The 14985-nt window shown below is 37.6% G+C and overlaps 1 protein-coding gene across 2 annotated transcripts in view; it reads left to right on the forward strand.

The window, feature by feature from the left end:
• Positions 1 to 14985, forward strand: part of DGKH (diacylglycerol kinase eta) — a 157736-nt gene that overhangs the window by 107152 nt on the left and 35599 nt on the right. Inside the window, exons 5-9 of one of the 2 annotated variants that reach the window (XM_030469081.1) lie at positions 3611 to 3715; positions 4035 to 4167; positions 11040 to 11146; positions 12243 to 12368; positions 13868 to 13970. In XM_030469081.1, coding sequence (XP_030324941.1) covers positions 3611 to 3715; positions 4035 to 4167; positions 11040 to 11146; positions 12243 to 12368; positions 13868 to 13970 — 574 coding nt within the window. Of the gene's footprint in view, positions 1 to 3610; positions 3716 to 4034; positions 4168 to 11039; positions 11147 to 12242; positions 12369 to 13867; positions 13971 to 14985 lie in introns of those variants that run through there. The other variant, XM_030469082.1, reaches the window with a different exon arrangement.

The raw sequence follows: 14985 nt of genomic DNA on the forward strand, positions 1-14985 counted from the left end.
ACATATAAAACCACATTGAATCAAAATAGAATAATGGTAGTAAGAATCATAAGTATCAGAACATGTAAAGTCATTCTGTTGTGTAACATCCCAACGTGCACCCATTATTGGGTTTTGAGGACTGGCAAAGTTAAAGGTATTGGATATTGTGTGATAATACATGATGCATTTATTCGTGATTAATTTATCAAATACTTTTTATACATTTATACTTCTGGTCTCCTCAGCATCCTTTGGGAGTGCTTTCAATATCAACAATATGTTGCATTCAGTAAAAACCACTTGTTTCCTAATGGTTTCTTTGGTTCCCTGAGTTTTTATGTTCTGAGAAGTATCTAATAAATAACAAGAATAAATCTTCTTTATGATTTTTTAGACCGAAATAGATAAGAATCTAAATGGTTTGCTTAGTTTCTCTTTCTTCTTTTTTTTTTTTTTTTTTTTTTTTTTTTTTAGAAAAATGCCAAACATTGTCTATTTTTTGCATATTTTGTCTTTTTTGGTGTGTGATACCTTCTTGAAGGATGATGTTAAAAATGTCTGAATCAAATTCAATATGTGGGTTAATCATCATGTTATAGATGCTGTGCTCACAAATAAGTCTTCCAACTTTGCACTTTATTTTTATAGCAATAACAATAAGGGCTCTTATATTCATGTGACTGTCACTTTAACTTTTAGAATCCGTAAATGCTCTGAACTGTATTAAGTTAATTATGCTCTGAAATTAGTAAGAAGTTGGGATATAGGAATTATATCCCAATATATTATATATTAGCCATATATATTATATATTAGCCATCAGTGTTTGGTGACGTGGATGTGTAGTACCTTTTGAGAAGGTACTGGTGTCCTACTTGTCATGTTTATAAGACAAGTCCTGGGTGCCATGGGCCTCTGTCCTATCTACCTGCCATGTGCTGATGCTTTGGATACCTTAAGGGGATGTGTGTGAGCACCTGAACTAAGGCTTGGGTTTTGGGAGGGGAGAGTGGAGGGGATGGAAGGGGATTTCTGTGATTAGTACTATTAAAAAGATGAATCAGAGAATCATAGAATGGTAGGGGGTGGAAGGGACTTCTGGAGATGAAATCCAACCAAATGTATCCTCCCAAAGCAGGATCATGTCTGGCAGGTCACAGAGGAACAACACATCCAGACAGGGAAGGAGAGTCCATAACCTCTCTAGGCAGCCTGTTCCAGTGCTCTAGCAACCTTAGAGTAAAAACTTTTGTTCTCATATTGGGGTAGAACTTCCTGTATTCCATTGCCCCTTGTTCTATCACTGAAAAAAGAGTAGCCCTTCTTCTTGACACCCAGCCTTCAGATATTTGTAAACATTAATAAGATCCTCTCAGTCTTCTCCAGACTAAACAGCCCCAGGTCTCTCAGCCTTTCCTCAGATGACAGATGTCCCAGTCTCCTGATCATCCTTGTAGCCATCCACTGGACTCTCTCCAGTACATCTCTGTCCCTCTTGATATGGGGAGCCCAAAACTGGACCCAGTACTCCAGATATGGTCTCACTAGGACAGAGTAGAGGGGCAGCACATCCTCCCTCGACCTGCTGGAAACACTTTCTTAATGTATCCCAGCTTATCGTTGGCCTTCTTGGCCACAAGGGCACATTGCTGTCCCATGGGTAACTTACTGTCCACCAGTACTCCAAGTTCCTTCTCCTTGAGGGTGTTTTCAGGCAGGTGAACCCCTAATCTGTACTAGTGGAATGAATAATGTAAAAAAGGTACTTGGGAAAAGAAAAATATTGTCAGGAATCTCCAGCAACAAATGCAGCTTTTGTTGCTTCATGGCTTTTCACCACCTCTGGTGACAGGTTAGCAGCAGTAACAAGCATGGGGAAAGGATAGACACAAAGGGCAGAGTTTTGGATGGACTTGTTGTTTATTAATATGTATTATAATGTTATCCTATAGAATATGAAATAATCTGGTAGGTGTATTTGCCCAAATAAGATTTCTGAGTCCACTGAAACCTGGAAATGCCAGCAGAGTGCTGATTGTTGTTGGAGCCAGGGTTATGTTATGATTTAGTGGCTTTTCTGGGCTTTATTTGATGACCTGGCCTAGAAAAACATTTTGAAGTAATAAAGCATCTGTTTGGCTCCAAACTAATGAGAGAAGCATTGCTCTTTGCATTAACTGTTCTTTAAGAAGAGCTGTGGAGAGCTACTAATAAACCTTATTAAAAAGCTTAAGCAAGATTAAAGCAAATAGAAAACAGAAACTATTCCGTTCCATGTGAAGTGGCTACATTAAAAAAAAAAAAAAAAAAAAGAAAAAATAGCAAGCCTACAGGGTTTTTGCCTCCCCTCCACGTGACGTGCAGCTTGCTGCACTTCAGCTACGTTGCCTCTGAGATACATTAAAGTGCAGCTCAGTTTAATGAAGAAGTGGATAGGACAAATCCAGGCTAGAGCCCACTAGCAGCAGAGGTTGGGTAAGTAAATGCAGCTGTGGTTAAGTGTTTACTAACCTGGTGCAAATGTTACAATATCTAGCCTGTAGCATTTAAAACAATACTCAGGGCTGTAATTTTTGGTGGTCTTTTCTTTTGTTTTTACTTAGTGTGGGTGGTACATACCATGCAATAGATTTATTCCCAAGACTGAGAAGGGATTTAGTTTTATTTTTTTTAGACTTGTGGAACAAAACAAATAACTTGCTTTTATTTAATATACTTCTTTTGGTTTAAGTTCTTTGCCATGTAAGTAACTGCTTTATCTGTTTTAGTGCAGTGCTCAAAATAATTTCAGTGGGAGTTAGCTGATAGCTTCTGGTGCCTTCCTATTATTTTAATTATTTTTCTTCTGGTGAGGGAGAAGGGAAAACAGCTTATACTCTGTCTGAACCTCCTGGATGTAGCATTTTCAATTTTCTAGAACCCAGCTCCACACCACTGAAAACTCCTCAGCATCAACTTGTTCCATGAATTCATACTATCCTAGTATGATATGATTTCAGCTATTTACTTTGTTTCTATGCCTTTTCATAAAGAGTTGGATGTGTTGTTATGCTGAGTTTTGGATAGAAAGCTCTGTTTTAAATTTATGTATGTTTAAATTTGTGTAAAATGAGTATCAGTTTACAAGACAGAGAAATATGATGAAAGCTTTAATTGTTGTTTTAAGAATTCCAGGATTTTGATTTTGGTTTGTTTCAATATGATTTTGTCTCTGGTGATTGTAATTGTTATACAAACCTTGCAGTTGCTGTATAATGCTGTTAGGAAATAGGATTGCAATCTTAGTCAATTAATAGTTTCTAGAAGGGGTTGTTTTAGCAGCTTCAGTGATGGCCATTTGAGCATTTAGATCTCAGTGCATAAATAAAGAGCTGGGAAGGAGAACTGATCAATATAGATTGAAAAGACCTATGCTGAAACCTGATTCAAATACTGAGACCTGAAAAGGGAAGAGGAAACTTCTTCATTGTTTGTAGTGTATTAAATAAAATATTTTTAAGCATCTGATACCTTGCATTCTAGGGTGTGTCTTCCCTTCACATCATCTCACAGGAAAGAGTATGTTAATTATTACAATTTGTTGTGATTTTTACCATCTAGATGAATGAGAATGCATTCTCTTTTTCAGATAATCACTCCATTCAGGAGGTTAATATTGTGTGCTGAGAACAGGAAAGAAATGGAGGACTGGATAAGCTCTCTGAAGTCCGTTCAGTCCCGAGAACACTATGAGGTAAGTTGACATCCCTCTTGGTGCAACCTGTTCTAGCTCAACAGATCAAGCTACAGGACACAGAACTGGAGTATTCACCCTCCTTAGTGTGGAAAGTGTATTGAATACCAGAGTGAAGCTTTATGTTAAGACCTTTACTAGTGAAATAAGAGCTTATTCTCACACTTCTGTTTAGAAATTTGGAGCAGGCTTAAATACACTTTGGAAAATACTTTAGGTGAGCGTTGCACTGTCCCCTGTAATATGGAACCATAGGTGATTTCAGTCACTGTAGCTGTGTTCTGTACTTGCAAATTTGTCTTAACTTCTCCTTTACTAGACCGCACAGTTTAATGTGGAACATTTCTCAGGGATGCATAACTGGTACGCCTGCTCCCACGCCCGACCTACCTTCTGTAACGTGTGTAGAGAGAGCCTCTCTGGAGTCACTTCTCATGGCCTGTCTTGTGAAGGTAAAAATAAACAATTTTTTTCCCCCGGGTTGCTTTGCTACGTAAGTGGACAGATGGGTGAAAGTTTAAAACGAGTAATGATTCTGAAAATAATCAGTGAGGAAGAACCCTGAAGGGAAAAAATCTATTCACTAGATAGGTGACATTCTTTAGGGCAGAGGGGCTCTAATGACCTGGCTCAACTTCTTCATGCTCCAGGTGCCTTTTTCTAACTCATCTCAAGTTCCTTCTGTTGCAGTGACTGGTTTGGAATGTGCTGGGTGGATGGTTTGCAAAAAAACAATTGGATTTTTTTGATTTGCATGTCAAAAATGTGAAACAAATAGTCTTACTGGTTTGCAGAATCAGCAGTCCTCAGGAAAAAAATCACAACTAGTTTCTGCCCCAGATCTATGAAGTGCTAAGAAATTCTTAGCACTTTGCTCAGGTCTTACCCTCCACTTCTTTGCTCTGTTGCTGCTGCCTGATCCTGCAGTACAGGCAAGAGAGATCAGGACAGATTTACTGCTTTAAAATTTCTCTCTTGCAGAGGGTAGAGGTGTAGGTGCTTTTTCTTTTTGATGGTTAGATGAAATCCAGCACCAAGAAAAAGGATGTGTGGCTGATACTTCAGCATTAAGCTTACCTAGAGGAATAATATCTCGGAAAAAATTCTTATAATAAACCCAAACTAGCTTGTTTATATTCTGCTGCCAGTTCTGTGGAAAAGTAGTATGAAGTCTTCTTGCATTGGAATCCAAGAGAAAGTAAGGCATCTGTGTGTCCTTTTGATATATATGAAATGCAAAGATATTTAATAACCTAAGTAGCTAGCTGTCCAGAAAAGAGTTACAGTCGGACCATTCACTTCTTGGATACTTTTGGATTACTCAACTGCAAATGCATTTCTGCTACTGATGCTGTTGTAATAGTTGAGGTCTGAGCATAATAATATTAAGGAAATCTTACAAAGGAAACATTAACCCACTGTTCTGGATTGTCCATGCTTTTAATGTTGCTAATGGTGCAGTTGCCAAGGAACAGGATGAACCCGTTTCATAGAGATTAGAGGTAGCATAGCTACTTCCAGCTTCTCAGGTGTATGTTTTCCACTGCTTATAAGTTGTTTGGACACTTTTAAGGCAATAATAGTATTTTCAATATCTGATATTGGAAGATGGAAATATCATGTGCTTAACTAAAATGCAGATGCATTGCTTCTGTGTACAAATGCAGTTATATTTGAACAGGCAAAGGAAAGGAAAGACTCCTTTTATTTCATAAAGAATTTATCCTTTAATAAATTAATATTATAGCTTTTTAAAAGGATGTTTAGCAAGAATTCTTCTTGTAAGTCTATAAATATTAGTGGTTGTAGTTAATAATTTTCTGGGGTTTTTTCACTGTCTTGTTTAGCTTCTAACTATGGTTTCAATTTCCATGGTTTTCGCATTAACTTTACATTAAGGAATTTTCCTTCATTTCCAGATTTTTGTCACCTCTCTGAATAACTTATTACAAACTAATGCTATGTTTATTCCCATTCTGATGCTCATTGATCTTTGAGCAGTTTTTACAAGTGGCTCATGAAGGTAGTTAGGATTTGCTTTCACTGGCCTACAGTTTCATAAACATGTATTACCTGGATTGTATGTCAATGCTATGACATTATTTTATCTATTAGTAAATTCACCTCCTGTTCCTTCTTAGCTACTAGTTTATAATGATTTTTCTTTATTTTTTTTCCAAATATTTTTTAAACTAAAAGGAGAACTTAGCTCCTGCATCTAATCTAAATCGTCTGACTGTTAACTCTTTTACTGGAATTCTCACACTTTGTCCCTGAGTCTGTATACCTGTAAAAACTCGTGATAACCATCTTTGATTTCTTAATCTGAGAAGTGTATTTTGGTTTGATATTGCTTCTTTAATTGAAATTTTTATGTGAGTGAACTCAAAGTTACTTGCTCCTGACGTGCACTTCTAATGTATTTCACCATCCATTTTTTGACTTATCCCATGTTAGCATCATACACTGTTTGAGGAGATGATGTAGGAAGTATGGAGGCTTAAGATTCCCCAGACGTATTCTGTGCTACTTTTTCTCATTACATCTTTAAAAGAGCTATTTAAATATTTATGCCTGGCATCTGAAACCTCCAACACTGCTTTGCACTGGGAATCCATTTGTATCTATACTAAATTCAATTATTGGTGTGGTCATTGATCCCAGGCTTCTCTATTATGTCTTGTGTTGAGAAGCAGAAGAGGCTTCTCAAGAGATACAGAGCTTTTCCTTCTCTCAGTGGTTTGGGTTACTGGCACACCAAGGTATCTTGAAAGCAGCTTAGAGGCTTTGTACTCTTTGTGGTCTGATTCTTGACTGAAAACTGTAAGTAAAAAAAAAACAAAACCCATTGCTAATACTTTGCAGCTTACAATACTTTAGGAGATTAGTCCTGTAAAACCTGTAATACCTTTATTCTTTTTTACCTGCTGGTCTCCATCAGCATCACACAACTTTTTTTTCAGCCTGACCACACAACAAGCCCCATTTCTTTTGAAGGTGGAATGGATGCCCTATTTTTTCATGGTACCTTCACTCCTAGTAGCCTTCAACAAAGGTTGACCAAATTAATTGGAGGCCATCCTGAAGATACTTCTGAATGTTGTTTGGAAAACATTGTAGGAAAAGGGAGTATGTCAGTACCTTTGCCAAGGAAAAGACTGAAGTGTGAACTTGCATCCTTTTACAAGTCAAAGAATTGATGCATATATAAAACCAAAAATATAAATTCATATAAAACCAGGCTTCATTCTTTCTACTGCTCAAAACACAATTGACTTTTTAAATAGTTAATCATACACTCCTTTGAGATGCAATGCTGTTCCTCCCCCTAGTTCCTTCTTTTGTATCTTCACAGAAGATAATCTACTCCCCAAGTACTGTGTGTATCTGATGTTTCCCTAGCCAGCTCTAGAGAACCAATCTCCCCAGCATTCATCCACTGTCTTTACTAGGGCAGAGAAATTACAATTCTTTTGCTTTGCTTTGAAAATGGCTCCAAACTATCTGATTCAGTTCAGGCTTTTGTCTGTTATGCTCCACAAATATTTCTCTTATTCAGAGTTCAGCTTACTGTGTGCTCAGGAGTCTAAGCCTAAAAAGTTGACAGGTAAACACATGGATACATAGAATGTTTAAGCAAAAAACCCTAAGACAAATAAGTCATTATCTACAGAAACTCTTTCAGAGCTCTCTAACCTTAATTTCTCTGTGATAATACCACATTTCTATGCAAGTCATTGAATCATAGAATCATAGAATTGGCTGGGTTGGAAGGGACCTCAGAGATCATCAAGTCCAACCCTTGATCCACTACCGCTGCAGTTACCAGACCATGGCACTGAGTGCCACATCCAGTCTCTTTTTAAATATCTCCAGGGATGGAGAATCCACTACTTCCCTGGGCAGCCCATTCCAATGCCTGATCACTCTCTCCATAAAGAAATTCTTTCTAATATCTAACCTAAATTTCCCCTGGCACAACTTAAGACCATGTCCTCTTGTCTTGTTGAAAGTCGTCTGGGAAAAGAGACCAACCCCCCCTGGCTACCTCCCCTCCTTTCAGGGAGTTGTAGAGAGTGATGAGGTCTCCCCTGAGCCTCCTCTTCTCCAGGCTGAACAGCCCCAGCTCTCTCAGCCTCTCCTCATAGGGTCTATATTGCTGCCTTTATGGTTATTATCAGAGATGTATTTCTTCAGGTAGTATTTTTATTATCATGACTGAACCTTGCTTGCTGAATATAAAATATACCTAACAATCTGGAGACTGTGGTTTAAATTAGATGCTTTCTCCTCTAATGGATTGCACAAACAATATTGAAAGATCACATTAGAGCTGTGAAGTCAAAAAATAAGAAAATACTGGGATTAAATTGGCTCTGAAAGTACACTTTGTGCACTTGATGGGTTTTTTTTGTTGTGACTGGGGAGTATTGTGGACAAAACCCCGTTCTTCTTACCCACTGCACTAGGGAATGGTACATGTACTACTACTTGGTTAGTTATTGCCTCCAGGATTTTTTGCCACATTTTCTGCACAAGCTAGAGAATTAGTAGTGAATGAAGTGGTCAGGAAGAGATTGGATGTTAATTGTTAAAGAATTCGGGTGTAATAGAAAAATGTTCTGTAACTTACTATCACAGTGTGCCCCTTTAATCCTGGGAAAATGACTTAAATAAGATTTTTGATAAAATTACTAGTCATTGTGTGTAATCAGTGTGTTGTTTATAATCTGAGACCTGTATTAGAGAACTGCTAAATTGTCTGTAATTGCAAAAAAACAGTTGAAGCTCTTCAGAAGTCACAGATACTTTGAAGGTACACAGTTTAAAAAAAACCAAAACAAAACAAGTCTTAACTCTTGCAGTACTGAGCATAGTATCTTTTTTTCAAGAAGGAAGAAATCATTCTTTTTGTCTAAAAAAGCTGTATTTCATTACCTTTTGGTAAAAAAGGCAAATACCTGTTGAAAATTATTATGAATAGTACAGCACAGCTGAATGCTTATCAAGACCCATCCATTGCTTGCATTAATTAGAGTGCTGTTCTCAAGAACTGGATGATAATGTAACTGAAGGCTTTACACCTGCATGCAGCATCTATATTGCAAAATTAAGTTTCATGAGTAACTTCAGCTTTTTAGTAGTTGGCTTTGTAATATTCTTTTAGCACTCTGTGAAATTAAATAAACTTATGGGTTTTTTGGGTGCAAATAGCAAAAGCTACCAAGAAACTGCTGAATTTTATCCTTTATAACATAGACAGAAACTTCAGGTTGGGTTGACGTGAAGTTAGGTTGCAGTTTTCATGTAAGTCCCTCCATTTTCACTGGGGTTTGTCCATCTCTTATGTGATGGTATTACTGGAAACAAACCAGCAGGTTTCTTGGAATACCTGAAGACAAATCCTTCCATTTTGATAACTTGTACTGTAGATACCAGATCAGGTATCTTCAGATCAGTTCAAAACTTTGGCTTTCACCTTTAAGGTTAAAAAAGAACAGTCTGAGTGACCTCATCTTTGATGAACACAGAAGAGAAAATTCATCATAAAATAGGTAGTAGAGTGATAAGTTTGGAGAAGAAAAAATTGCATGTTCTTCCAGTGTAGTTGGATTAATGGAAGGGTGTTTAGAATGAAAGCCCCTTGAGACAGAGGTGTTCTGTAACAAAGGTGTACATTTCCAGGCTAAGAGGTCTTGTGATAAGGTTCAGTAATGTTGACTTTTCTTCATTGCAGATAGTAATAGCTCTACATTTAATCACTGCCTGACAGGACATGTTGGTACCACTGTGGCAGCTGTTTGCTATCTAAGTAGTTCTCTTGGTTGGCTTTCTGGGAGACCTGCTTCATATTCCAGATAGAATTAACACAGAAAATTAAAATTTAAAATAAAATGCTGTGAATATTCTACTCTTGGTTTGGCTAAATTTTTGCTTTTCTTACCTTTTAACTCTGATTAATGACAAAATGGTAACTAATGGCTAGCATTATGTCCGTGTGTTTCCAAGAGATTTCAGAGATCAGGCTGATTCATAAATGGGATGCAGTCATCCGAGACAAAATAAATTAGAGGGGTAGTGGTAACTAAGGGTGACAGCTGATTTAAAATTTTCCTTTCTATGTCCATCTCTTCCGTACTGCTTTGTATTTTGCTCAAATGTTACTTCTTTGTCTTAAGGTCATAGTTTCTTGGTAATACTTAATACTCAGAGTAATATAAACAGTCATTTGATATTGGGGGCTGCTGGGGGTGACCTACAGAAAGTTTGATCTGACATTTGGAAGGTTTATACTGTACCCACAAAGCAAACGTTTGCTGTCACTTGCCACCCGTGGTGTGGCTTGCTGCAGCTCTTCAGGTCCTAGGCTTGAACTTTTAAAACTGATCTGGCAACGGATCAGTAGAATTAAAATAAGAAATTTATGATTCACAAGACCTCATGTACCATGGCTTTAATGTTTTTTAAGGGTGGACAAGCAGTGGGACAGAGTTTCGAAGGTTTCCTGTCAAATATTTGCTTATAAGGAGACTACTGCTTCTGGCCTGCTGGCTAGTTCTCATAAACCTTTAATGGTCTTTGCCAAAATAATTTATATAATGCACTTTAAATAGAGTGATCTCATGCACTTAACAGTAATAGAAATACCCACAGTTGGGTGCGTCAGTCTTTTTGGTCTAATATGAAACCATTAACTAGTCATACTAATTGAGCTGAACAAAATACAAACAGTTATTAGTTTGTCAAAATATCTGTCTGTGTTACACACTTGTGCCAAGTACTCCAATTAGTAGATTTTAAATAAATAATCCAGTAAGAAGACAGGCTCTATTTAATGCAGCCTCTTGCAACCATTGGTATCTTGAATAAATACACCAGCACCTAACTTGTCACTTTGTGAGCTTCTGGGAAAATAGGCATAATATAGTGCCCAAAAGGTATCTTTCAAGCAAAGAAACAGAGCTCCTGAAGCAAAATACTTGAAACACTCTCCCATCACCTCTTGCAAGTTTAAACCAGGCGTCTGAATTGTGCCACTGGAGAAACAGAAAAGACAAAAACACAGGTGAAGATGTATTTGTACCTCTGTATAATTGCATGTGAAATATGGGCTACAGCTAGGCAGTTAAACCCCGTTCAGACAGTTATAGCTGGAGTGGTTATTAAACTGAATTTTATTTTAGCTGGGTTGTCTCGTGTGTGCAACACTAAATTATATGTTCTTGGCTGTTTTTTGGAATGTCTACGTTAATTTTTTTCTAGAGATGCATCTCCCTGAATTACAGCAAATGACATAGTATTCATGTTTATGTGTGCCTTCCAGTATGCAAGTTTAAAGCACATAAAAGATGTGCTGTCCGAGCAACAAATAACTGCAAATGGACTACATTAGCCTCAATTGGAAAAGACATCATTGAAGATGAAGATGGTGTAAGTACTATTCATATTTACAGGATTTTCCAAAGCTCTCTCTTCCTTATGGGGAAAAAAATTATAATGAAAAAGGGTAAGCATAGAAACGTTGCCATATGACCCACTGAAGTTAATTGTAGGAACACTACTCAGAGATTAACTTGGTATTTAGAACAAAAGTTATATTCCTATGTCACCAAGAAAGTTTAGTATCTGTGGGCAATAGATTGCAGCCATTTTACAAGATTTTAAAAGCCACATGCAGAGTAACTCTGGATCTGGAGAACTGCTCCCAAAAGTTCCTACTGCTCTTAAGCAAAGTTGGTATTTTATATTATCACCATGCTGTTTTGGCAATCTATTTTATGTCCTCCTTTACTGATAGCTGTTCCCCAGGAGGCTTGTTTGGAGTTTGCTGATCTGTGGGGGTTTTTTTACTGTTGAGAGCAGAAATTTTAAAAATAGCAGGAGAAATGACAAAAGCTTTTCAGAAGGTTTTTGTGATAGATAGGTTATTTCTACAAACACAACCATCTGTGTGACACTGGAGTGAAGCATCTTCCTAGACACTTAGTACTAAGTTGCACTTTATGAGTGTCCTGAGTTGCCCATGGTATTAATGGGACAAAGAGTGAAGCTTTGCACTGCATTTAGGGACTGCTTTATAGAGCTGAGATTTACTAGATGTGTGAAAAGGGTACATACAGACACTAAGGCACTTTGCTGTCCTGCCTATTCTTCTGCAGTTTAGTTATTTTAATTGGCTTGTGTCATGCAGTCAACTTGAATTGCCTGAGTTACGGAGTGTCTGGATTTAACTACCCTGATGTTTTGGGGTCAGTTGCTACCATAACACTATGAATAGTTCAGTGAGGTGCTTCTCCTTTCTTCAGCTCTCACATTTCCTGCCTAGCAGGTGAAACATCACTGTAATACACACTCCTGGATGTTGCTTTGTGAGCATCAGTGTCACTCATGCTGGTCAGCTGTACCTGCTTCTTCAGTGAAAGGGTAGAGCTGTGGGAAACAGTTTCAAACCACCTATATATTTGAGAGACAAAAGCCTATAATTTCTATTTCTGAGTATTTAACTTTTATGACTACTTCTTCACAGATAGCTATGCCTCACCAGTGGTTAGAGGGTAACCTGCCCGTCAGTGCCAAATGTGCAGTCTGCGACAAGACTTGTGGCAGTGTTCTACGCCTGCAAGATTGGAAGTGCCTTTGGTGTAAAGCTATGGTAGGTCCAACGAAGCACATCCAAGTGGCCAGGATTTTGCCAGCTTTATTGCTTCCCATTATTATTATTATTATTAATTATTAATATTCCCATTATTATTTTTATTTTGTCATTTCATAGCTCTGCTTCTGGATTAAGTAGAAGCAGGCAACTTGTGCAAACTCAGGTCTCTCTGGCCTTCAGAATTTCCCTGCTTGCTTCAGTTATTTTCAAGAGAGCCACAGATGCAGTTTTTCTTTAATAGGTGTTGCCATTTAATAAGTTTTCTCCAACTTCTCCTGACTGCTAGCTGAAGGTTCAGGTGCCTATTCCATATGCCTGATAATCATGTTACTTTCTTGTTTCTTTTACTGTAGATATTGCTATAGGATTTTAATAATATTAACAATGTTAATATTTATTGATATTTATTAATAGTAATGTGGTATTGTTTTTATTACTGCAAAGCCTTGAAGTTCTCTTCTTCATGATGTAGGTTGTTGATTGAAATTCTATAGCATGTTATTGCTGTTTCCCCTAAATACAGTTTTCTCTTGATTTTTTTTTTTTTAACTTGTTTTAAGAGATGGATTTAATATGCTAGCTTATAGAATAGGGCCTACAGGAAAGCTGGGGTTGGGCTTTTCACCAGAGTGGGTAGTGGCAGGACAAAGTGTAATGGTTTTAAACTGAAAGAGGGTAGATTTTGGTTAGATATTAGGAAAAAATTCTTCACTGTGGAAGATACAGGAAAAGGTTATCTTGGGAGGTTGTTGATGCCCCTTCCCTGTAAGTGTTTAAAGCCAGGTTGGATGAGGTCTTGTGCAACCTGGTCTAGTGTGAGGTGCCCCTGCTTATGAAGGGGGCTTGGATTTTGATGATCTGTAAGATCCCTTCCAACCCAAATCATTCTATGATTCTATGAAAGTTAGCAGCTTTTTTATTGCTGAAGCTTTCAGCACACACAAAGTCCCAGGCACTGCGTGTAGGCAGTGGGACATGCTTGTCATCTGTAGGGGTGTTTTGAAATTCAGATTATCAGGGTCCTATCCACCCTCTGCACATGCCTGTTTATCCACTAAGTATGGAAGTGACCTCTACAACACATGGTTTGTAGGACTCACCTCTGACATGGAAGCTCTTCTAGCTTTAGTGAAGATGTGTCTTCCAGAATAGTCAGGGGGAGCAGCCATGCACAGAGCTGTGGCTTTGCCTGTGCACCATGTGCCTGCTGCCCCCAGCAGAGATGCTGGCTTCTTGTTCCTCCCTTGCTTATGGATGGAGGTGAGCAATTGCCTTTAAATGGTGATTCACATCTGGAATAAAGGGTAGCTGAAGAATAAGTACTCCAAAATTAGGGTTTTTTGGCATGAATGACAAGCTTTTGTGGTTGGACACTTGTGGGTTTTTTCCAGTCTCACTTCACTTCCCCCTCACTTAAATGTTATACATCATACATACATACATACATACAAATGCTATACAGCTGTGAGGAAATAATTCTTTTGTTTCTTTTGTAGGTTCACACTGCCTGTAAAGATCTGTATCCTCGTAAATGTCCACTTGGCCAATGTAAGGTATCAATCATACCTCCAACAGCACTAAACAGTATAGACTCTGATGGTACGTAGCATTGTAGTGTGTTCAGTGGTTGCTCCAGGTGTGCAGTGCTTAGTGAGACCTGTATAACTAAACAAGGCTTAAAGTCCTTGTGCTGAGCTGTTGGGTGAAGTTTTCAAATTTAGATCATAGTTTAATTTTCTGTGTAGCTTTATAGAGGATTATTTAACATTTGGCATGATTTTAAAAATTATTTTGAAAGTTCTCCCACTAGAATTTGCTCCCGTTGTATTTATGATCCTGGGAAACTTCTCAAGTGAATGTCCAGAATCCTCAGCTGATGTGGGCTGGTGCCTACATGTCATGCATCACTCATTGTGTGAGTTTTCAAAGTCTGGATAACTTTGCTTTGTGCAGAGGTAAGCTAGCTGAATAGCTCAGATCCAACAACTAACTTACCAGGCTAAAGAGGAGAATGGATTCCATAGCTTCTCTAAATTTTTTTTTTGTAATATAAGCAGTGTGAGAACCCTGCAACACAAAAAATCCCAAAACCAAAACCAAAACCAAACAGAAAAACCACCGACAAAAGAACAGCAAGTGTTCAAAACTCAGAAGTTCTTGGGTGGCTCAGGATAGAGATGAATGAGCAGTGGGAGACTGCACTTAAAGGCAGGGAGTGGATTGAGTAAAGAGTATCATGAAATCCAACAGCTTTAATTTTATAGTTTGTGTTGATGGCAAATGTAGACCAACATCTTGAACACAATTTAATGAATTTTACTGTATCGAGTTAGTAGAAGTGATTATTTTATGCTGGATATACTCACTCTGTTTACTTGCTATGAGGTGTTTTAGAGCAGAGCATCATGCTACTATTTAATTATTAATGATAATAATAATGTTAATAATATTAATAATGATAATATTATTAATGATTGTTTCATTTTTGCTCTTTTTTTTTTGCACTTATATAAAATAATACTTATTTAAAATTACACATTATTATAATGTGGAATTAAATTAGCATCCTTTAATGCTGTTTTTATTTGTACCTTTGATGATTATTTTAGTGATT

Source organism: Calypte anna, chromosome 1 (assembly GCF_003957555.1).
Source record: "Calypte anna isolate BGI_N300 chromosome 1, bCalAnn1_v1.p, whole genome shotgun sequence".
Lineage (NCBI taxonomy): Eukaryota > Metazoa > Chordata > Aves > Apodiformes > Trochilidae > Calypte > Calypte anna.